At 42.1% G+C, this 24,016-nt stretch overlaps 1 protein-coding gene across 2 annotated transcripts in view; it reads left to right on the forward strand.

Moving 5' to 3' along the window:
- Positions 1-21,351, forward strand: part of LOC114683482 (alcohol dehydrogenase 1-like) — a 38,078-nt gene extending 16,727 nt beyond the window's left edge. The window contains exons 6-12 of one of the 2 annotated variants that reach the window (XM_037207137.1): positions 4,325-4,463; positions 8,024-8,111; positions 8,224-8,443; positions 8,598-8,858; positions 9,814-9,949; positions 13,937-14,075; positions 21,229-21,351. In XM_037207137.1, coding sequence (XP_037063032.1) covers positions 4,325-4,463; positions 8,024-8,111; positions 8,224-8,443; positions 8,598-8,858; positions 9,814-9,949; positions 13,937-14,075; positions 21,229-21,256 — 1,011 coding nt within the window. In that variant the 3' untranslated portion in view covers positions 21,257-21,351. Of the gene's footprint in view, positions 1-4,324; positions 4,464-8,023; positions 8,112-8,223; positions 8,444-8,597; positions 8,859-9,813; positions 9,950-13,936; positions 14,076-14,954; positions 15,182-21,228 lie in introns of those variants that run through there. The other variant, XM_028857818.2, reaches the window with a different exon arrangement.
- Positions 21,352-24,016: the final 2,665 nt, after the last annotated feature.

The following is a 24,016-nucleotide window of genomic DNA, read 5'->3' on the forward strand; positions in this document are numbered from 1 at the left end:
TGCTCCAGCTGCCGTCACAGAATGCCACTGTTCATGTGCTTTCAACAATATTTATTTTCTCACAGTTCCAGAGTCTGGAAGCCTTCTAGATGAGGACGCCAGCATGGCTGGTTCTGACGAAAGCTCTCATCCTGGCTTAGATAGCTGCTCATTTTCTTGCTGTACCTTTATATGAGAAAGAGAGAATGTGGAAAGGAGGAAGAGCCTGGTCTCTTTCTTCATAAAGACAGAAGTTCTGAATCCATGGCTTCATCTGAAGCTGACTACCTCCCAAGACCTCCACTTCCAAATGCTATTACACTGGGGGCTGCCTGGGGCCACCATATGTAAACGGCAAACAGTTCAGTTGATAGCAAGAGCTCACACTGTCATTCCCTGCTCGTGGGGAAGAGGTGTCACTTTGGGGCAATAAGTCACTACCTTCACCCAACTCTACTACACCATACAGATGTTCTAACCACAGGAAGAGGCAAGTAGGAGGCCTCAGCACTCCACAGTTCTGTTAAGGGGGCTAACTTTGTTTGGAAAAGAGTGTGGGAGGACTCATACCTTGAGAAGTTACAAAAACAAAGAACTGTTTGGGTATTTTAGGGTTATTTGACTCTCAGTTTCCAAAGTTCAAGAATGTGTTGCTAGTATCTAATTAGCTTTTGACAAGGAACTCATGCTCTCTTACAATGAGGCAGAGAAAGGGAGTACTTAACTCTCTCGGTAACTAATTCAGTCTTGCTAGACCTAACTCATTCCCATGACACTTAATCTAGTCTCCTTTTTAAAGATATATTTCATTTTTAAAGTGTGTATATGTGTCTGCGTATCTGTGTGCACTTGTGTGCTGGTGTCCCCAGAAGCCATGAAAGGATATCTGAGACACTGAAGCTTGAATTACAGTTATGAGCTACCCAACTTTGGTGCTAAGAACCCAAACTCAGGTCCTCTGCAGGATCAGAAAGCATTTGTAGCCTCTCCATCTAGTCTCTTGAGAAAGACCCAAAGCCATTATGAGGGTGATATGCTAGACCCATCCATCAAAGGCTAGCTTTCAGTACCTGTTTCGCAGGGGAGTGAGAGTCTAGCATGTGAACCTCTCGGGGAGCAGACCATGCCCAAACCATCTCCAAGATCTTGGTGATAAGCAACTAAGAGAGTACTGGAAACTCTTGTGAGTATAGCAGCAGCAAGCTCAACACAGAAAACCAGGCAAAGATACCATTAATAGTCCATGCTGACATCACTTGAATCTCTGGAAATCTAAAGCTGTGGACCAGACTAGACTGATTTTCATCAGGACCAAACAGAGTGGGCTTTGAAGAGCAGCAAGCAAACAAAAGAACAGAGAGAGATAGGATTGTGGGGCAACTACTTGGATAAATGGCCTGAATAAACAGACCAAGAAAACACAGAGATAAATATCTTCCACCCCTCCAACTCCCGCTTCCCGCCCCCAAGAGCCCAGAGTAATAAAGGAAATAACATCAAAGTGAGCAATCAGGTTGCCAGAAGGAAATAGCAATTTTACAAAGAATTTCAAAAGTTCCAAGGATCAATTTCTGCGGGCCAGGAAAAATAATAAGAATAAAGAGAATGTCTAGATAAAACTTGTTAGCCCTGTCAACATGTTCCGAGGGAAATATGCAGTCTGAAACTGATCTGACTTGCCTCCAATGTCATCCAGTTGTGGTATCTCTGTACCCTGGAGGAAAACTAAGTGACCTTTCAATTCCGAACAGCTAGAGATAAAAAAACAGTTGCAATGAGGAGAAAGCCAGAAAGCTGTGGACTGCAGAAGACTCTTAGGAGAGGTCTCCAAAGGCCTTTCTGCTTCCCTTCTGTGTTAGTTTTTATCAGGAAACAGCACGCAGGATGGAGACAGGAAAGCTGGCACAGAAGGGCTCCCGGTTTAGACTGTTTTACCTCTTGGCACAGAATGCAGGGAGATCATCCAAATGTTGCCCAGGCTTCTTTCCATGGGAATTCATGTCACAAAACATATCCTAAAGTTCCTGCTGTATGCTTTACCCCATCCTACAGTTTGTAGCAAAGTGCCAGAAAGAATTCAGTGAGGTTTGCCATGTTTAGGCAGTCTGGGCAAAATTATGAAGACAAGAGAAACTATGTGTTGTGTTCTGTGGGCACAATAATATCACAAATGTGAGAATGTGTAGCCCAGACATTAGAGGATATTCTGCCTCTAGACTTGAAGTTGTGTCTTATTTTTTTTCTGAAAGACTCATCATTTTATGACCAGGTATTTTAATATAATAATTGTACTCTTTGAGAGTTTCATCATGCATACAATATGTTTTGATCCTATTTACCTCTGCTCTTAACTCCTTATGAATTCACTGCCCACCTCCCCAACCTCCCCATACTTCATGCCCTTTTTATTTTTTAATACCTCTCTGGGTCCAGTTTATGCTGCTCATATAAGCATGGTGTGAGGCCGTCCACTGGAACAAGGCTGACCTATCAAGGACCACACCCCTAAAGAAAACTGACTCACTTAGCAGTCACCAGCTGTCAGAAGTCCCTCAGCTGGGTGTGAGGGCTTGTGAACCTTCCCTCCTGGGATGTTAACTGGCTTGCTCTTGTGCAGGTAACCACAGCTGCTGCGAGTCCATGGGTGCATCAGTCCTATCCAGAGGACACTCTTTCTCCCTGGTCTTCCTCAACCTGTGGCTCTTATTATCTGTCCAACCCTCTTCTACAATATGGCCCCAGACTTGGGGAAGAATGTGACACAGATGTCCCATTTATGGCAGAGCATGCCATACATACTCTCTGCACTTTGACCAGTTGTGAGTTTCTTCATTAACTGTCATCCACAGCACAAAGACAGTTGCATTAATCAAGGAGTAAATATGTATGTCTTTAGAAGGCAGTGTGATACTATGTCCATTTAGCAATAAAGCAATAGTAATAGGTTTATTTCTGGAGCCTATGAGCTCCCAGCCATGGAGGTTTGGCCAGATTTATAGTACCAGGCATGTTTTTCTTTCTGTGGAGTAGGTCTTAAATCCAATGAGAAAGTGGTTGTTTTTACCTCCAGACCATTCATGCTACCACTACACCCATGGGTGCATCCTGCCAGGCTAGTCATTATCATAGCTTGCAGAGTTCAGAGATAAAACTGCTGGCAACTTTTCTCTCCCAGTAGCACACATAGACCCTTCCAGTACCAGGAAAGCAAGCCAGCAGGGGAAAAGCACCCCAGTCAGAACCAGCCTGATTTTCCACGTCCGTGGTGTTTTCAGTACTAGGATCATACCAAAAAGTTCCTGGTGAACAACCAAGAACCATCCCAACAGCTATATTGTTCGAGGGGTCTCCAAGACACCCATGACCAACAATCCAACAGGGAGGTATCCCCGGATCTGGGACTGGACGTTTTATTTGGCAACCTATGGTTTCTGGGAAGAGATTCTCTCTCTCTCTCTCTCTCTCTCTCTCTCTCTCTCTCTCTCTCTCTCTCTCTCTCTCTCTCTCTCTCTCTCTCTCTCTCTCTCTCTCTCTCTCTCTCTCTCTCTCTCTCTCTCTCACACACACACACACACACACACACACACACATTTAGGAAGCTTATAAAATAGTAGGTTTCAATACGGCTTTTTAAAATGTCCTTAGTGTTAATTATCCTTGGCTCATCCCCTATTCTGCCTTAATTTCCCATCTCCCTCTCCAGGTAAACCTCCCTCCTCATTAATCCCTTTTCCTTTTCACCTGTGTTCTACTCTCCCTTCTCCCTCAAACCATCTTCTCCCCTCTCCCTGCAGTGGCTTCTTCCACTTAGCTGGGATTTCCATTGCTGTGGTAAAACATCATGAGCAGAAGCAACGTGGGAAGGCAAGGGGTTGTTTCGTTTCACTCCTCTGGTCACACTGCACCACTGAGGGAAATCAGGGCAGGAACCTGGAGGCAGGAACCGAAGCAGAAGCCTTGGAGGAGTGCTGCTTACTGGATTGTTCACTCACGGCTTGCTCGGCCTGCTTTCTTATACATCCCAGGACCACCAGTCCAGGCTGGCAATGCCCACAGTAAACAGGACCCACCCACCTCAGTTATTAATCAAGACAATACCCCACAGACGTTGCTGCAGGCCAACCTATTGGAAGCATTTTTTCAGTTAACATTCTCTTCCCCCAGTTATTTTAGGTTTGTGTCTAGTTGACAAAAACCAACCAGCACACCTGACTCTACAAGTACTCCAAGTTAAACACGCAAATCTAAAGATTTGATGCCAGGATTCCACGTATTAGTGAGAACACAGTGAGTGTGTCTTTCTGTCACAAGGCATTTTTCTCCATTAATTTAATCATCTTTTCAGATTACATCCGCCGGGATCTGTGGTACTGATAACCACATTCTGGAAGGGAAAAACAAAGTACCACTTCCTGCCATCTTGGGCCATGAAGGAGCTGGGATTGTGGAGAGTGTCGGACAGGGCGTAACTACCTTAAAGCCAGGTAGGTAACTAGGCATGATAATGATGCCATCTAGGGGTGCAGGAAGAGGTTTGGCTTCTCTGCCACTTAAGAAATTAAGAGGCAGGTGTAGCTAGAGTTTTCCTGCCTTGCCCACAGTCAGGACAAATCTCTTGTCACCCGCCAGTCCCATAGCCACTCAGACCCAACCAAGTAAACACAGAGACTTATATTGCTTACAGACTCTATGGCCATGGCAGGCTTCTTGCTAACTGTTCTTATAGCTTAAATTAATCCATTTCCGTAAATCTGTACCTTGCCACGTGGCTCGTGGCTTACCGGCATCTTCACATGCTGCTTGTCATGGCAGCGGCTGGCAGTCCCTCTTTTTGCCTTCCTGTTCTCTCTGTTAGTCCCACCTATACTTCCTGCCTGGCCACTGGCCAATCAGTGTTTTATTTATTGACCAAAGAGCAATTTGACATACAGACCATCCCACAGCAGGCAGGGCTGTAAGAAATTAAGAGGCAGAGCTGGAGAGATGGCTCAGAGGGTAAGCAGCACTGGTTGCTCTTCCAGAGGTCCTGAGTTCAATTCCCAGCAACCACATGGTGGCTTGCAACCCTCTGTAATGAGATCTGGTGCCCTCTTCTGGCATGTAGGCAGAACACTGTACACATAATAAATAAATAAATATTTTTAAAAAAGAAAAGAGAGGGAAGAGGAAGGAAGGAAGGAAGGAAGGAAGGAAGGAAGGAGGAAGGAAGGAAGGAAGGAAGGAAGGAATTAAGAGGCAGGGGAGAGATGCTATCAGAAATCACATGGAGCCCCAGCAGAGCTATCCTATGGTAACTGGGAAATCAAGGTCCCCTCTTGAGGGTCTTAGTTTTATTAATAAAAGAATTTAAGAACAATCAAAAACAAGCTTGAGAACAAAGAGTGAATTCAAACAGAAGCATAAAGACAGTTTATCGGAGCTTGAAAGGGAAACCCTAGTTCAGGCAAACTGGAGGGGAGCGGAGGAGTGGAGGAGAGAAGGAATGAAAGTCGTGCTGCTTGGACTGAGGCAGCATGGGCTCAGCTCCTTAGCCACAGATGGCACAAGCCAAGGAGAGGAGCTTTAGAGAACAGAGGAGGGATCCCAAAGCATTAGTTATGGAGTGTGAGAGCATACTCAGGCTACAGGCAGCTCTGAGAGAAAAAGAAGTAGCCTCAGAAAGGCAAGCAGCCCCCAAGACTCACGATGGGTTGGCTGGTAGGCATGGTGTTATGTGTCAGGCATTCGAGAAAAGCATGTACTTTCAATGAACCCACCCTCTTGTGGGTTCTCCCTAGCCAGCTGTTCCCTATGTATTAGCTCCTAAGGCAAGGGACAGGAGCCTGTCTTCACCTAGAGGCAGATTCCATTTTTTACAATATAGCACTAATTCCTTTCCTAATTCTCACTTTGATTCTTTCCCTGAGGTAACATGAAGATTTCAGAACTCACCATGTATTGACAAAACCATGAAACTGCATCCAGATATCAGACACAGTACAAGAAATAGGCAACTTGGGATTCAAAATCCCAGGCTGAGATGGAGTTCAGTGGTGTGACACTTACCTACACAAGGCTGTAGCCACAAGTTTTCTCTGGTCCCACCCAGCCCACAGTCCCACATTTCTCCAATCCTGCCCAGCCTTGCAGTCCCACAGCTGTTTATAAAATAATCATTCAGAGGCTTCATACTAATTACCAATTGTATGGCCTATGGCAGACTTCTTGCAAGCTAGCTCTTTCATCTTAAATTAACCCATTTCTATTCATCTTTGTTTTGCCATGTGGCCGTGGGGTTACCAGTCTACTGGCATGGTGCTCCTTGGGCAGCAGGCTGGCATCTCTCCTCTCTTTCCTTTTCTTCTCTGTATATCTGCTTGGATTTCCCGCCTGCCTCTAAGCTGCCTTCCATAAGCCAATGCAGCTTTATTTATCAACCAATTGGAGCAACACATATTCACAGCATACAAAAAGACATCCCACAGCACAAGGCTGTGCTCAATTCCCAGCATGGAAAAATAGAATATCGTATTCTTCCAATTTTGTGTTTGACTACAAGGGTCTAAAAGAAGAATTCTTATCTACTCTTTTCTATAGATATTATCCCACACCAATCTACTCAAAATTAAACTAAGAATTACAATATATACACTGTATCACAATATTGTTAAACATAAAATATGAGCCTTTTTCTATACATACACATGTGAGTATGCTCTAATCTTTTCAATTGTACAGAGTAGTATCATGCATAAGAGTTTCTTCTAGAATTTGCATTTACTTTCCCCACACTACAGACCTTCATGTTTCAAACACTTAATAATATCACATTATTCTAACAAGAATTTGCCATAGATTTTTTGTTTTCTTTTATGTATTCCATGAGCATGAATATGGGCGGACATGTTTGTGTCCTTCCATGATGTCAGAATGTACTGAATAACAGTACATGCACCCGGTACAGCAGTTTTGCTGGCAATGATTTGCCAGACATTCCAGATCGCCTTGATCTTGAGCACTGGCAAGCACGAGTTGTTTCATTTCCATCTTAATTACTAATATTAACCCTGATCACATGTTACACATCACACAGTAAATACATCAGTTTGTGTGTTGAGGGTAGGGACTACAGAATAGGTATATATGTAGGTTACAAAGGCAAGGAATTTCAAGGGACCTAAGAGGCAATGGTAGAAAACTGAAAGAAATTCAAATAAGCAGAGGCTTTACGGGGGGTGAGATCTCCAGATGGTGTCCTAAGAGAGGTCATCACCCTCCTTTCTCAAAACGGAGTCAAAAGCTACTTGTAAAGTTAAGTCTTTCGGGGCAGTCAATCTGAAAAGCACCGTTTGACACAATATGATGTGACTCAGGGCAGGGCACAGACTGATCTCAATCACCTCTGAAGAGATAGGTGCTCTGAAAAAGATCAATTCCCTTGTTTGACTTATTTAGCTACTTAATGGCAGAACAGGATTAAGGGCACAGGCTGCCTTCCTTTCCTCAAGTTCCAGCATAATAATAAAAACACCTCATAATAAGTACTGATTCTAACTTAGCTCATGTATGATTCATTCTTCCAAATGTCAATAAAGACAGATTCTACTTTTCTCCTGGAACACTGAGCCAAACAGACAAGTCTCATACCACAAATACAGGTGTTACTCTTAGCCAAACAGACAAGTCTCATCTACCACAAATACAGATGTTACTCTTAGCCAAACAGACAAGCCTCATCTACCACAAATACAGATGTTACTCTTAGCCAAACAGACAAGCCTCATCTACCACAAATACAGATATTACTCTTAGACGTAGCCACTCTTTCCTTTGACCTTTAATGCCATGAGTTGCAAATACCTGAATTCTTTTTTTTTACTCTTTCAGGTCTATTTATAGTAAAAATTTTTGATCCCATAGTGGAATGATAATTAACTCCAAATACCATGCCACAACTCTTCTGTAGCGAATTGATGACATCCGCTATAAACAGTTCCCAGAGGTATTTACTGTATTCCGTGTTTCCCCTGAGCTGGCCATAACTTTCTTTATTCTTTTTCCTCAGGAGATAAAGTCTTAATGTTGCCTCTTCCGGAATGTAGAGAATGTGTCTATTGCCTCCACCCTAAGGGCAACTTCTGTAAGAAGGAGAAGTTAGTTTCAATTTTGACTTCTCACCTCGCGTGCTTTCCTAGGTACAGGGGTTGACACAACTCTGGTAATGTCTTTTCATTTCTCTTCTTTGCTGCTCTGTCTGGGGAGCAGTATTCTCTCTCCAACCGGATTAATGTTGGATGGAACCAGCAGATTTACCTGTAGAGGGAAGAAAATCTATCATCTTTACGGGACCAGCACATTCACAGAATATACTGTGGCAGATGAAATTGCCCTGGCGAAGATTGATGATGCCGCTCCTATGGATAAAGTCTGTGTCTTAGGCTGTGAGGTGCCGACAGGCTTTGGAGCTGTGTTTAACACAGCACAGGTAAGAACACATTTCTGAGTTGTTTTCAGTGACTGTCTACACAGTAAACAGGGAGCCAAACAGCCGGAAGGCTCCTTCCATCATGGACAAAACCACAGGCGCTTCCCACCCTTCTCCATTTCCTACTAACACAAAATCACCTCTGAATCTGCAGGTCACCCCTGGCTCCACCTGTGTGGTGTTTGGACTCGGAGGGATCGGCTCAGCCATTGTCATGGCCTGCAAAGCCTCTGGTGCTTCTAGAATCATCGGGGTTGACATCAATGAGCAGAAGTTTCCCCGGGCAAGAGCCTTGGGTGTCACTGATTGTCTCAACCCTAACAAGCTCAAGAAACCCGTCCAGGAGGTGGTGATGGAAATGACTGGGATTGGTGCTGATTTTGCGTTCGAGGCCATTGGCCTCATTGAAACCATGGTATGTGTCTTGAGCACAATTTGGGAACACATTAACTTCTGAAAGTCAGGAATTTGCTGCCATTTGTTTTATTTGGAAGGATTGCTGCAAATTGAACCAAGGGCCTCCAGCATGCTGAGCACAATTCTATACCTCCAGTCCTGATAAAGGGCTATAAATTTTTACCTAGCCTTTTTGAGCACATTGATACGCCTTGCACTCTTCTGAGCTATTATCCTATTCTATCCCATTTAATTCATAGATCCATCTTTGTAGCTAATAAATAACACTAGCTTCAGCTTAAAGACTGAAAATCCTAATCTTAGTTGAATTTAAACAGCTTACTCTAGATGCCATAGTTAAACATTCTCTGTGCTGTTTAATCATAGTATGTCTCCCACATACTCCCTGAAAGTACATATTAGCATTGTTATTGAATTTAGAGAACACAGCCTGCCCCACAAGTAAGGCCTGCCCCCCACCAATAAGCCAATTTCAAAAAGCCAAACTAAAAGCAGAAAGCAAAAAAAGATTTAATCAATGTGGCCACATTGGGAAGAGGCACAAAGGACCCAGTGAAGCCCCCAAGTCCATCTTCTCCAGGTCCTGAAGTGAGAGCAAAGTTTAAACAGATGCACGCATCTGAGCAGTCGTGGTCAAGGTTTGTTCCCAACCTGTCCTCGGCCAGTTCTTGTCTGGGCTTCGGTCTCACCCTGGGAGGCAGGCTAGCAAGTGGTTAGGACTGTGTGAGGTCTTTCTCCAGCAGACAAGTTCCCACACTGACTGGTGCCCTTTTCTCTCCTAGCATGAGGTTCATTGGAAAAATACCCATTTCTTTGAGGTTGTATATTTCAATAGTCTACCGGACAGATTGAGAGTCACAAGGGCCTCTTCAGAAGATCTTCATTTCTCCCAGGCCACTCACAAGTCCCATGTAGAGCTATTGAGACATTAACCCTTCTGTTTCTGCATTTAGGTCGCAGCTTTGAAGTCATGCGTTATGAGCTACGGGGTGTGCGTGATTATAGGAGTAGCTCCCTCAGGGTCACAGCTCTCATTTGACCCAGCGGAGCTTCTCCCCGGGAGAACCTTGAAGTCTTCTGTTATGGGAGGTAGGCCTTTCTGTTTCCTTCCTCTTCCCAGAACCCTAAGTGCCCTGAATGCTCCTTGGAGGGAAACAGGGAGGGAAGATAGGAGGAAACAGAAGACAGTGTATCGAGAAATGGAAAGGTGAGCCGCATTCTCAGCACTCGGGATGCAGATGCAGGGAAAGTATCACAAGGTCGGTCGAGGCCAGCCTAGACTCAAGTGAGTTCCAGGCAGTCAGGCACACATAGCCAGACACTATCCCCTCTCCAACTTCCATGAAAGCACGAGACTATCTTCCCGAAAGTAGTATGTTCTCTGTAGAAGCAAACAGGTCACTAGTTTAACACTGATAAGATCCATAAGGTACCCACTGGGATGCAGACTTTCTGTACTTGGTGGCAAACCATGGGTGGTATATGGACCACTCCCCCATACAGGTTAAGACTAGACGAGCGTATCACTGATTTGCCCCCCCCCCTGAGTTCTCACTCTAATAATCACTCTACGTTTCTATTTTTAAACTAAACACACAATTACAATGTGAGCCCACATTCCAATCTCTCTTCCCTAAACACCTTCAGAATCTGTTCCATCACCTCCCAGTCATACTCAGTGTGCTTCCAGAATTAGCCAGTCCCACGGAACCTGTACAGTATTAAATATTCTGAGGCCACACTGTCTAATGAAGTGACTTCTAGTCATATGTGACTTTTAAAAACTCAGAATATGGCTAGTGGGACTGGAAGACTGACAAGTCAGTTATGTTTAATTTTACTCTACTTAAATCCAAATAGGTGGATGTGTGGAACAGGCTTTCTTTTTGGGGGGCACCAACCAACTCCCAAATCATGACACAGAGACGTACTGTTAGCTTTGAATGCTCAGCCTTGCTTAGACTTGTTTCTGGCTAGCTCTTTTAACTTAAATTAACATGTTTCTCTTCTTCTACCTTTTTTTTTTCTTTATTTCTGTATATCTTATTTTCTCTGCTTCTCATGTCTGGCTGGCAGCTGCCTGGCTTCTGGATCCAAGCATGCCTCTCTCTTCCTCTTGTTCTCTCCTCTTCCTTCTTCTCTGTTCCTCTCTTGAGCCTAAATGTCTCCTCCTATTTATTCTCTCTGCCCACCAACCCCACCTATCCTTTCTCTGCCTAGCTCTTTATTAGACCAATCAGGTGCCTTAGGCAGGTAAGGTAAAATAAATGTAACACATCTTTGCCTAGCTAAAATAATATTCCACAACAGATGTGGTGGCACATGACTTAATCCAAGAGCTAGGAAGGCAGAGGGAAGTGGATTTGTATGAGTTCAAGGCTAGCCTGATCTGCATAGTGAGTTGCAGGCAGGCAACATAATGAGACCATGCCTAAAAAATAAGTAAATAAATGCAAGGCAGCCACATATGACTAGCATCGGCTTGTTATTAGAGAGCACAGTTCATATTATGCCCTGTCCTTAGCCAGAACGCTTAAGAAATTAATGACTGATTATTGGTGATTGGTGATTAATGACTAATTGATGATTGGTTAATTTAAGGCATGGATCTGAAAACTTGACTTTTGCAGTCAGAGTTCTCAATGGGCATTACTTTTAAGCAAGTTATTCCTTAAACCCAGCCCTACCAGCTGAAAACAAGGGTGAGCAATAGTTTTTCTTATCTAATAGTTAAAACTAAATGAAAAACATGCAAGTTAAGAATTCAGCAAAGAAGGAGACACAAAATGAGCAAAAAAATGAGTGATCAGTTGATATGTTGACAACAGCAGCCCACGACCCAAGAAAACATGAGGTGCGGGCTTCGGTTGGCAGTGAATGCTTGTTTGGGCTGGAAGGTCTGGGGCCTTCTAGATTATTCCTTGACACGCTTTTGTGTAAGCTGAATATGAAGTTGGACTACTACCCACCTAATCACATAACAGGGAGAGCATTTCCATCAACCAGCCTTCCACTACGGAAGTTTCCTCTTTCAGAAATTCGAGAATTATCCAACTTGTGTAAAGCTCTCCAAACTAAGCTGTTTAAGAAGTAACTGAAGGCAGAGAATGACTGAACACAAATGACTCAGCTTTTTCTTTCTAGCTAATTATCCATCTTTGTCCATTTTCTGTTGCTGCCAAAGTGTGTGTGTGTGTGTGTGTGTGTGTGTGTGTGTGTGTGTGTGTGTGTGTGTGTTGGTTAACGTTCATGAAAAAGAAGTTTGTTTTGCTTTTGTCAAGACATTTTTTATCTTATGTGTGAGTATTTTGCCTGCATGTATGTATCTACATCACTTCTGTGCCTGGTGCCCTCAAAGGTTGGAAGAGGGTATTGGATCCCCTGGGGCAGAAGTTACAGATGGTTGTGAATGACCATGTGGGTGCTGGGAATTGGACCCAGGTCATCTGGAAGAGAAACAAGTGCTCTTGGCCACTGAGTCATCTCTCCAACCAGTGTCAGGATATTTTTTATCAGAGCAACAGGAAAAAGAAACAAACACACATCAACTAGGAGGAGATGGGCTTTGTATAGCCAAGATGACCTCTGCCATAAGGTGATGACCCATGTCTGCGGCAGCTAAGGGCTATCAAGCACAGCCTTCTGGTTCAGCACAAAGGATTACATTGTCTGCAGCAAGAACAGTCCCCATACAGCAAGATAGAAGCTGAGAAATAAACAGTGAGGGGGGGAGCGGTTGCCTGCTGAGCCATCACTGAGCCATTGGTCCCCCATCACTGAGCCATTCCCCCCCCCCCCCCCCCCCCCCCCCCCCCCCCCCCCCCCCATCACTGAGCCATTGGTCCCCCATCACTGAGCCATTGGTCCCAATCTCTCTTCCTGTCCCTAGACAAGAGACTTTGCCACCTTTGTCTTATGAGGCTGACATACTGCAAGTTTTATGGTTTCTTTCTTGTCGGACACTAAGCCACCTTAGAGGCTCTTCCATGTTTTTAGAAGGACCCCAGGATTCCACACAACTGCTGGAAAATTGAATGTGTTTAGCTCCAGGTACCTGGATTGACCAGCCTTGTGCCTGGTTGTCAGATCCCCAGACCTCAATGTTTTGCCTTTATTTTGATCAGCTACTCCAATCCCAAAGTGGAAATTTGTAAGCACCTTATTCCCATATACCGTGTGTGCCTTCTTCCTGTGCTTCTCTTCATCTATTTATGACACCAAGTGTGTGTGCATGTGTAAAGGCTTGCTAGCATGCTGGAGAGGCATACTAGATACTAACAGTTGGTTGTCTCATACTTACCAACTAATAAAACTAGTCCCCTAAAAAGAATTATTTTGTTATGGATGAGAGAATCTGCTGCAAAGGTTGCCCTTTATTCAGTGTTACGCTAACAGGGTTTTAGGTTAGTGAAAACCCTACATACCAACCAATTATGCAATCATCAGATATCGTATTGTTTCTGTGATATGGATGTTGAAGATCCCCCCGGTCTGTAGGTTAGAGGTGCCCAGAATGGTGCTACTGAGAAGTTCTGGAGGTGAGGCCTTCTGCAAATCTTTAGGTCCTTGGGTGTATGATCTCAAATGAGACTGTGATAATATTTCCTCTTCCTCTGTGAAAGAAAAGAACAGAAGTAATAGACTCAATGCAATTGTAATCACAGCCCATCCGCCCACTTTCCAGGACACTAACCACTTCCCATGACCTTCAATCCCAGCTGTTTTTATGTGCATTAACACGCACTGCCTTAGATGAAAGGAGACTGATAATCCAGGTCAGCCAGCCAGTGGGTCCTGCAGGAAATGGTGAGTGCCCGGAGGACAAAGGAGAGCTTTAGGCATGTGGTTATGGTTATAGCCATGAGAGCATAGGCATAGGGCTCTTCTATAGGCCTGGTAATCACAATTCTGTCAGTGACTGGATTCTGCTATGTAGCAAACTGCTTGCTTTGACACTTAGGAAAAGGACCAATGAATGCCTGGCTTTAATAATTTTATAAATAGATAGTTCACTGGAGCCTTCTGTCAGCTCTGATATTTTTCACATCCTATTACTTTAATCTTTTCCTTCCACAGGGTATAAAACCAGAGATGGCATCCCTAAACTAGTAACTGACTACTTACAAAAAAAAATCAACACAGATGTTCTTATAACCCACAAGCTGCCTTTTGAAAAAGTCAATGAAGCGTTCAAATTGTTACGAGAGGGAAACTGGTAAGTATTTGTGCAAATGGGGTGAGTGTGTGTGTGTGTGTGTGTGTGTGTGTGTGTGTGTGTACAAGACATTCCTGGGTGTGGTGACATTTCAGTCAAAATTTTATGACAAGTCCATGCTCCTATTCTACTCTCTACTACCCTCGTGTGACATGTAAATGGTAATTAGTTTGTCTGATAAATTCTTGACTATCACATTTCTATTTCTAACACCAGTATCAACTGCAACAACTCGAGTGTGGGAATTGCTCAGGAATAAGTTTTTGCCTAAAAGAACAAACACATAAAAAGATGAATTGATAAGCAGAATTCTTTAATCTGGATGTTTTAGAATGGTGGATTTAGAATGCTTTATATACCAGGGAACTTGCTAATATAGAAAGCACAATGTACATCACTCTTCCTGATGACTCTCGTTTGGTAGTAATAAGACAGAGCACCACAAGTTGACAAGAAAACAACAACAACAACAACAACCAAAAGACCGACATTTCCATTCAAAATGCAACCCAGTGATTGTCTTCACACAGCCTTTCACACTAAAAACAGAACAGTGCTGTGGAATTACTGCTGCAGTTCCACCAGACTAGTGAGTGGCCACCTGAGGAGTGGTGAGAGGTCCCAGAGTAAAGGGCACCCATAACTGAGGTGACTGACTCCTCAGGGCTGTCTGCTGCCATACTGTCTGGTTCTCATTGCTCCGTTCTGATCTCATGATTGGCTGTTCTCTGCTAGCCTTGATTACAGATATTTTCAGTGTCTGTAAAAAGGGCAGAGTTGGGAGAAGGGGATGTATGTGCTGTAATTTCCTTGTGCTACGTCCATGTCCATAAGCAGAGACAAGTCAGTCATCTCAGCATTTACTCTTTTGTGTTTCAGCATCCGCTGCGTCCTCACGTTCTAAGACCCTGACAATGGCGGCCCATTAGCAACCTCAGCAGGGCTCTGTGGTGCTTCTTTACCTCCTTGAAGATTAAATTGCAACCTATGGAGACCAAAATTGGAAAGACACACATACACAATTTTAACAAATTAAACAATCAAATTAACTATTTCAAAACTCATGAATTTTGAATAAATTCAGACTAAACATCAAAGGAAAAGAAGCAGGAGTTGGTTACTGAAAATATATGCGTCCACACTTACAGTACCACTTTAACTTTGCTTTATTTTATATAGGACTAGGGCCAACCTGTATATATTTAAAACCTATTTAGAGTGTGTTCTCTGCCATTCTATATGCTCAACTGACTGTTTCAGAAAAACAGGCTGTGGAATAATCCTTTTGTACACTATGAAGATGCATTGCCCTCATTGGTTTGATAAAGAGCTAACTATCCAATAGCTAGGCAGGAAGAGGTAAAGCTAGAGAGCCAGACTAGGAGAACACTGGGAGGAAAAAGGGAGACGTCGCCAGGAGATGTGAAGAGAAAAAAAAAAAAGTACCAAGCCACATGATCGTACATAGACAAGAAATATGGGTTAATTTAAGTTATAAGAGCTATTTAGTAACAAGCCTAAGCTATTAGCCAAACATTTATAATTAACAATAAGTCTCTGTATGGTTATTTGGGAGGGGATGGTAGGACAGAAACATCCACCAACAAAAATCCTGGGCACATTATGTCAGAAACAGAGATAAGTACATGTTCATCTTTGCACAATGCAGAATGTATTAACAATAAACTCAAAAGGGGCCATAGATTCAATGGCAGCAATTTGTCAGTTACATCAACTTTTCATGATAATCCTGGCAGAGGTGAGCAGGGATACTTTAATTACAATCTAATTTACTACTATTACCACTCAGATCACATATTACACACCACACAGCAATTATTTCTATATATGCATGATATATGTAGGTTATAGACTGAGTCTTGTGAATTAAGGCGTCACAGCAGACTTCAAGAGGTTTGAGAAGTCCTAGGAAGCAGAAAAACTGGTAGAAATAAATCTGTACTGACAATGAACCAACTTGGGCTGTTGCTTCTGCTAAAGCAGTGGTTCTCAACCTTCCTAATGCTGAGACCCTTTAATACAGTTCCCCAACCATAAAATTATTTTCACCAATGCTTCATAACTATAATTTTGCTACTGTTGTGAATCATAATGTAAATATCTAACATGCAGATGATCTTAGGCAACCTCTGTGAAAGGGTCACTTGACCCCCAAAGAGGTCACTACCCACAGGTTGAGAATCACTGTGCTAGAGAGTCTACCAAGGCTGTTGTAGAGTCAGGCTTCAGGCTCAGAGTTGAGACCAGCTATGGAGACAAAAGGGCAGAACTAGGTCCAGATGAATAAATGAGTAGATGGGTAGATGGCAGGTGTAGGCAAGGAAACAGGTAGATGAGCAGTGACAGTTTGAGTATGTCACACAACAACAGAGATTAGGCTGAGCTGAAGGCCCTGAGACAGTTGTGAACTACCTGCCTGTCAGTCTCTTGATGCACATCCTAGGTGGTCAGTGAGAGATCTCTCCATCTTTTTTTTTTTTTTTTTTTTTTTGGTTTTTATTTTTAGAGACAGAGTTTTCCTGTATAGCCTTAGCTGTGCTGAAACTCACTCTTTAGACCAACTGGCCTCAAACTCAGAGATTCACCTGCCTCTGCCTCCTAAGTGCTGGGATTAAAGGTGTGCACCACCACTGCCTGTTGTTTGTTTTTGCTCTTTTGGAGAGCCCGCTATCTAGCTCCCAAATAAATCACACATGGAGGCTTATTCTTAATTATAAATTCCTGGCCTTAGCTTGGCTTGTTTCTTGCCAGCTTTTCTTAACTTTAAATTATCCCATCTACCTTTTGCCTCTGGGCTTTTCTCATTCTCTTACTTCTGTAAATCTTTCTCTTACTCCATGTCTTACTGTGTAGCTGGGTGGCTGACCCCTAGAGTCCCCCTCCTTCTCTTGTTCCTTCTTCCTTCTCCTCCAGCATTTCTCCTCCTATCTATTCTCTCTGCCTGCCAGGCCTATCCTTTCTTCTGCCTTGATATTGGCCACTTAGCTCTTTATTAGACCATCAGGTGTTCTAGACAGGCACAGTAACACAGCTTCACAGAGTTAAACAAATGCAACATAAACAAAAGCAACACGTCTTAAAATAATATTCCCCAACCACTGCCAGTCATCTTAATGCTAGGTGCCTATCTCTTTATGGGACTCAAATGAAGGAGTTACAACCTCTCCTTGATCTGGTGTGTCTAATAAGTTCTTAGTCCTGCTTTTCTCTGTATGGTTTAAATATGATCACTGTACAAAGGATGGGGGCAAAATTTTATATCACATGGCACAAGGTTTTGGCTCATCTACTTATCTCAGGCTACCTTGCACATGTGATAGATACTATCACTTGCCTTCTGCACACAGCTTCATGCATTTCATATGTCATTATCATCTTAAATCCTCCCAGGGATGTTTTAGTGTTGTAATGAGCCATAGGTCACCTGCACACACTCTGGAGTACCCTGTGCCTCTTCCGGTGGCTGTCGTTAGTCAATCTCTATCCCAATAAGCAGGAGGTGTGCTCCAGTCATCTTTGCCAACTGTTTTTTTTTTTTAATACACTACTTTTTCTAAGATTAGCATGAGGCCTTCTCATTCTACACCCTGTTCTACTTCACTGGAGTCTTGAGAACTGAGTCAAATTGGGAAAAAAGAAGACTGTGTGCTGAACATGGCCATCTCTCTCTCTGCCTCCTGACTGTCGATGTGATGTGACCTCACATTCCCACGGACATGACACCCTTGACTCACCATGTACTCTCAGACCAGGAGCCAAAATAAGATCTTCCTTGGAAAAATTGTTTCAGTCATAACAATGAGAAAAGTAACACAAGCACTCGATTTCATAAAACCAACACTAATGGACACAAAGGGATGGATCCCAATACGATAACAGTGGGTACATTCAATAGCCTACTCTAATAAATCATCATCTAGACATAAGAAATAGGCAATGAAACTTCAGAGTCAAACGGCATCATAAACAAGTTGGACTTAAGAGATATCGTGGAGTATTCCTTCCAGCAGCTGCGGAAACACATAATTCTCAACAGCCTAAGGAACTTTGTTTAAAGTAATTTACACTTTAGGCCACAAAGCAAGTCTTAGCAAATTCAAAAATGTGGACTAATTTATTTGTCTTATAGATAATTGTGGGCTAAAACTAGACAGGTCAAGTAGCCTTCAGCATCTTGAAGACAGATGTACCTTCTTCCAAGGACTTCAATTCTCTGTGGAAAATTAGGCCAGTTATCTGTAGTTAAATGTTTCCATTTTCCCCCAAATATATGAAAGCTGAGGATATTTAGTTATCAATGGTAGCACCAGCTGGAGCACCAGATGGCAGTTTCCCCCCTAGACATGTTCTCTTTTCTTACATTTGTGTTTCTCAGTTTGGTGGTAAGGTCCCTCCTCTTGATGACTACAATATTCTTGTTAACTGATGATATTTGGGCTTGGGATCAATCTTTGTACTAATAGAGGGGCTTCCTTGGTTTCACCCTGAGAGTAGTTTTCCCCACTTTGTCTCAAGTTTACAGTTTCAGAGGTTTAGTCCATTATCATCATGGTGGGAACCATGGCAGCATGCAGGCAGACATGGTGCAGGAGAAGGAGCTGAAAGTTCTACATCCTGATCTGCAGGTAACAGGAAAAGAACTGTGTGTCACTGCGTCTGGGCCTAAGCATCTGAGACCTCAAAGTTTGCCCCTATAGTGACACACTTCCTCCAACAAGGCCACACCTACTCCAACAAGGCCACACCTCCTAATAGGTGTGCTGTGGATATTGCTCTATATAAATAAAACACTGATGGCCAGTGACCAGGCAGGAAGTAGGTTGCCAGGCAGGAAGTAGGTGGGACAAGGAGAGAGGAGAATTCTGGGAAGCGGAAGGCTGGGGAGGGAGACACTGCAGCCACCGGCAGGAGAAGCAGCATGTAAAGATGCCAGTAAGCCACCAGCCACGTGGCAAGGTATAGATTTATAAAAATGGGTTAATTTAAGATATAAGAATAGTTAGCAAGAAGCCTGCCACGGCCATACAGTTTATAAGTGATATAAGCGTCTGAGTGATTATTTTATACGTGGATTGTGGGACTGCAGGGTTTGGTGGAACCTGGAGAGAAGCCCTCCAGCAACACTCCCTGTGTGCTAAGCATTCAAACACATGAGTCTATGGGGCCATACCTCTTCAAACCACCACATTATCCCAGTCAGAATAGCCAAGATCAGCAGCTGACAACAAATGCTGGCTTTTGTTGTAGAGATTGGAGAACCCTCGTTCACTGTTAGTGAGACCGCAAATTGGTAAAGCCATAGTGGAAATCAGTATGGAGAATCCTCAAAAAAACTAAAAATAAATCTACCATATGACCTAATAAAGCTATACCATTCCTGGCATATGCCCAAAGGACTCAACATCATATTTCACAGATACTTGCTCAGCAATGTTCGTAGCTGCTCTATTCACAATATCCAGGAAATTGAGACAAACTAAGTGTTCTTCAATAGATGAATAGGTATAAAAGGTGATACATACATATAATGAAATACTATTCAGCTATAATTAAAAATGAAATCTTGAAATTTGCAGGTAAATGTGTAGACCTGGAAAAGATCACATTGAGTGAGGTAATCCAGACACAAATAGCAAACACCACATGTTCTCTCTCATCTGTTGTTCTGTGGTTGTTTGGATGAGAATGGGTCCCATAGTGTTATATATTTGAATACTTGGTCCCCAGTTAGAATTCTTTGGAAAGGATTAAGAGGTGTGTCACTGGAAGTAGTTTCAAAAGACTGGTACTATTCCCAGTTCCCTTGCTTGTCTGCTGCTTGCAGATTAACAGGTGGACTCTCAGCTACTGCTCCAGCACCATGTCTGCCTGCCTGCTGCCATACTTCCCACCGTGAGGACCATGGACTTTAATTCTCTGGAACTATGAGCCCAAATTTAAATGCTTTCTTTTATAAGTTGCCTTATATGTCACAGCAATAGAAAAGTAACTAAGATACGTCCCTTTAAAAACCTCAGATGTGTATACACAGCATGGAGTAACAACAGAAAAGAAAAAATGTAAAGGGATCATAAGGGGTTTGGGGGCTTGGGAGGTGAAGAGCAGAATACATGTGATACAAAGTGGTAAATGGAATAAAAGGCTGGGGTCTCCAACTGGGGAGGTGAAAAGGAGGTCAATACAGAAGGAGAAGGAGGGATAAATAACATCAAGGCTGTTTAATAAAGCCTCATTATCATATTATTTTATATTTACCTAAAATTATTATATAATTAACTAATAATTAATTAATTAATCCCAAAGATGAGAGGAGAAAGATCACTTACCTAAATCATCATGGCCAAATTAATTAAAGCAAGATTTTTTTTTGTATTCATGTACACAGGCTGCCTCCCCCTAAGGTGGAATTTGAGAGGTCAGCATTGGATGTGAGGAAGACAAGGTTTTTATAGCTCAGGGGTAGGGGATTTCCAAATGGGGCATTTGGTGGTCAAAATAGGTGGGGTTACAGGAGCAGAACATAAGCATAACAAGTTAGTCATAACAACATCCTGAAACAAAGACATGATCGCAAGGTGGTCATAACAAGGTAGCCATAACCACCCTTTTGAAACAAAGGTAGGGTTGCAAGATAGTTATTAACTTTTTAAAACAAAGATGATTGCCATTTCTGTAACAGGCAGTTCAGAACCATTTGTAAGTAAGGTTACAGGTGGGGCATAGCTCAATCCTTGAGAAACAGATTTAATCATAAACAGGAATGAACCTAGTTTGTCTCTACTATAAGATGATTTTGAGCCTAAGATGGAGGCAGGCTGGTTCTTCAGTATGTATATACGTGTTTGTATGTGATATACATGTATTATATATATATATATAATACACACATATGTATATACATGCACACATACCTATCTTAAAAGAAGCTAAGATATAAATATCTTAAGGGAAGATATCAAGGTATCTTTAAAATACAAATATCTTAAAAGAAATAAACCACTTGGGCTGACAATGCTTCCCACAAGAATCACAGACTAACAAAAAACCCAGCACCAACATGAGAAACCTCATTTATACTGAAATCTCATGAGTAGAGTCTTTCATAAGTCTGTGTTCTTTTGTGTATTTCCAGGCTGGAAAACCAAGGAGGAAATCCCTAAGCTGGTTTCTGACTATACGGCAAAGAAGTTTAACCTAGATCCACTGATTACCCACACCCTGACTCTCGATAAGGTCAATGAAGCAATTCGGCTCATGAAAAACGGGCAATGGTAAAAGTCGTTTTTAATCTGTGTGTGTGGGGGGCGGGGGGACAGCTTGTCACTGCTGCAAATGCTGCATAAAAAAAATCCTCTGAGGAGCTCAGAGCCTCCCCTGCCCTCTGAATGTGGCTTTATTGCTGATTTATAAAATACATGATCCTGCAAGTACTAAGGTAGTAAATATCTTAGCATTATTTTTTTTTCTTAGCATTATTTTTTATACAACACAGAACTAAAGGTGTCATCCCATGAAGTTATGGTCCAGGTTTAGGAACATAGTTTACAGAGCTGAAGAAAACAGCTTACAGAGCTCTGCAGGTAAAAAGCACTTGCCACAAGGTGAACATCTAATCCCCAGCAGTCACTTAAAGATGGAAGGAGAGAACTGACTCCACAAGGCTGTCCTCTGACTTCCTCATGCACACCTTAGCTCACGTCTACCCTCCACTCCTTCCCAGAATAATAGAATAGAATAGGACAAGAAAAATTGAGTCATTTTACAAAGAGGCCACTGTTGTCATTGTTTTATTTCTGTGTGGGGACTGTCTTTAAGATTCCTAATTCTGCACACACATTGAAATAAATTATGAATGAACTTATGTGTATTGGACTATGTTAGAACAATGGCTATCAACCTTCCTAATGCTGCAGCACTTTAGTACCATTCATCTGGTTGTGGTGAGCCCCAACTGTAAAATTATTTTGTTACTACTAAATAACTGTAATTTTGCTAATGTTATGAATTGTAATGCAAATATCTGGTGTTCATGATATCTGTTATTCAATCCCCAAAGTGATTGTGACCCACAAGTGAAAAGGAAGCAAAACCATCAAAACCATGTTAAAAGAAACTCATTAGACATCTAAAACAATACCTCATAAATCATGATGTTCTAAACTCTGCCATTATCAATGGCAAAAAACACAAGAGATCACATATACAGCTGAATAGTATAATCAAATGGATTTGATCTCTAATTTTTTTAGCAATGGAGGGGTACAAAATTCCCATATATATAAAACCCGTATCTTTGATGAAAGAACTTATGCTATTTATATCTCATGAAGAAACAAGAGAAGCTTGCAATTCTTCATCCTCATTGATCTTTGAGCTGTGTTTCATTTCAGACAACCAACAATTCCATGTCAAAGTCTCTTCTAGAACTCGTTTTTACCAAATTATATGTTGCTTTCATCCATTTGTTTACACTGAGATGTATATACTTCATCATCCTACTGGTTTAGGAATGTCTGTGAGGAGGAAATCTTGTCTATGATATCTATACTATCATCCCATGGAGAATTATATGTGAACAGGCAGACTCCAGTGCCAAAGACCCTGTCTCCATCTTTTTCTTCATGTTTCTTCATATAGCTCCACATCTTGCCACTAGCTGAGAAAACAGAACAATAATAAATGTAAGTTGTAATTTTTAGTTAAATTTCTAGTCAATTTTTTGTTTTACTGTTAAATATGTAAAATAGTAATAGTGCTGTAAAAATTATTCAATATTAACAATTCCTTCAGGTTCAATCTAATGGCTGTACTTTAAAACTAAAGGTATCATGCTAGTCTTATTTTGATTAAAGAAAATCGAATGAGAGAGTAAAAAAAAAAAAAAAAAAAAAGATTCCTAATTCTGATACCTCTTTAATCTCCCCAGTAGAAACTAACCATAAATGACATCAGCACTTCTTGCAGTTTAAAACTCCTCACCTGTTTTATTACCCTGAGAACTATGTTATTTTGTTCAGTGTTCTAGCAGTTTCTTAATCTGCCCACTTTTTACCCAACCTCAAGGAAAAAGACTCTAGCTTATAGTTCTAAAACATGAGAATTTTCATCCAAAGCACGCTGCTTCAGAACATCCTCAATGTTTTCTTTTCCTTCCTTTCTTTCTTTTCTTTAGGTTTTTTTTTGTTTTGTTTTGTTTTGTTTTGTTTTTTGTATCCGCTGTGTCCTGTTACCTTAATTACAAGAGCTGCAGTATTTCATCACTAACTTGGATTCTCTGTATTATTGTGATTTAGAAGAATCAGCCACACAACGCTTTTCTGTTTACTCGTCTTTGACTCACTCAACAACAACCTTGTATCAGGCTTCTCACCTGACCACACCATCAAAGTTACTCTCACATGACCCAGTGCCAGCAGGACCAGCCTCCCTTTCACATCTATGTGAAGGTTGATTTGAACCACCCAATGGCACATTCTGCAGATGAAGGCACACCAAGATGCTTCATTGGCACAGCTGCCTTTACCTCCGGACCCACGTGTCCTCACCCACTGGGGACCCACGTGTCCTCACCCCCTGGATCTTTCCCACACAGTATGGATCTGCACATGAAGCTCTGTGTATTGTCCACAAGAATCAGAACTCCCACCAGAGAAGCTACTGGAACTGATAAACAACTGAGCAAACTTTCAGGTCACAAAACCAACACACAACAATCAATAGTGTAGGTACATAGCAATGGCAAGTTATCTGATATGGAAATCAAGGAAACAATCTCACAGTTAGAGTGAGATTGATCTTGCAGATAAATTAATAACTAGGAAAAAATTTAACCAAAGGTAAAAGATCTCTATAATAAAAACTGTGAAACATTGCAGAGTACAGTGGTGTGCTTCTTTAATCCAAGCACCTTGGTGGCCAAG

The sequence above is a fragment of the Peromyscus leucopus genome, chromosome 6 (genome assembly GCF_004664715.2).
Source record: "Peromyscus leucopus breed LL Stock chromosome 6, UCI_PerLeu_2.1, whole genome shotgun sequence".
NCBI classification, from domain to species: Eukaryota; Metazoa; Chordata; class Mammalia; order Rodentia; family Cricetidae; genus Peromyscus; species Peromyscus leucopus.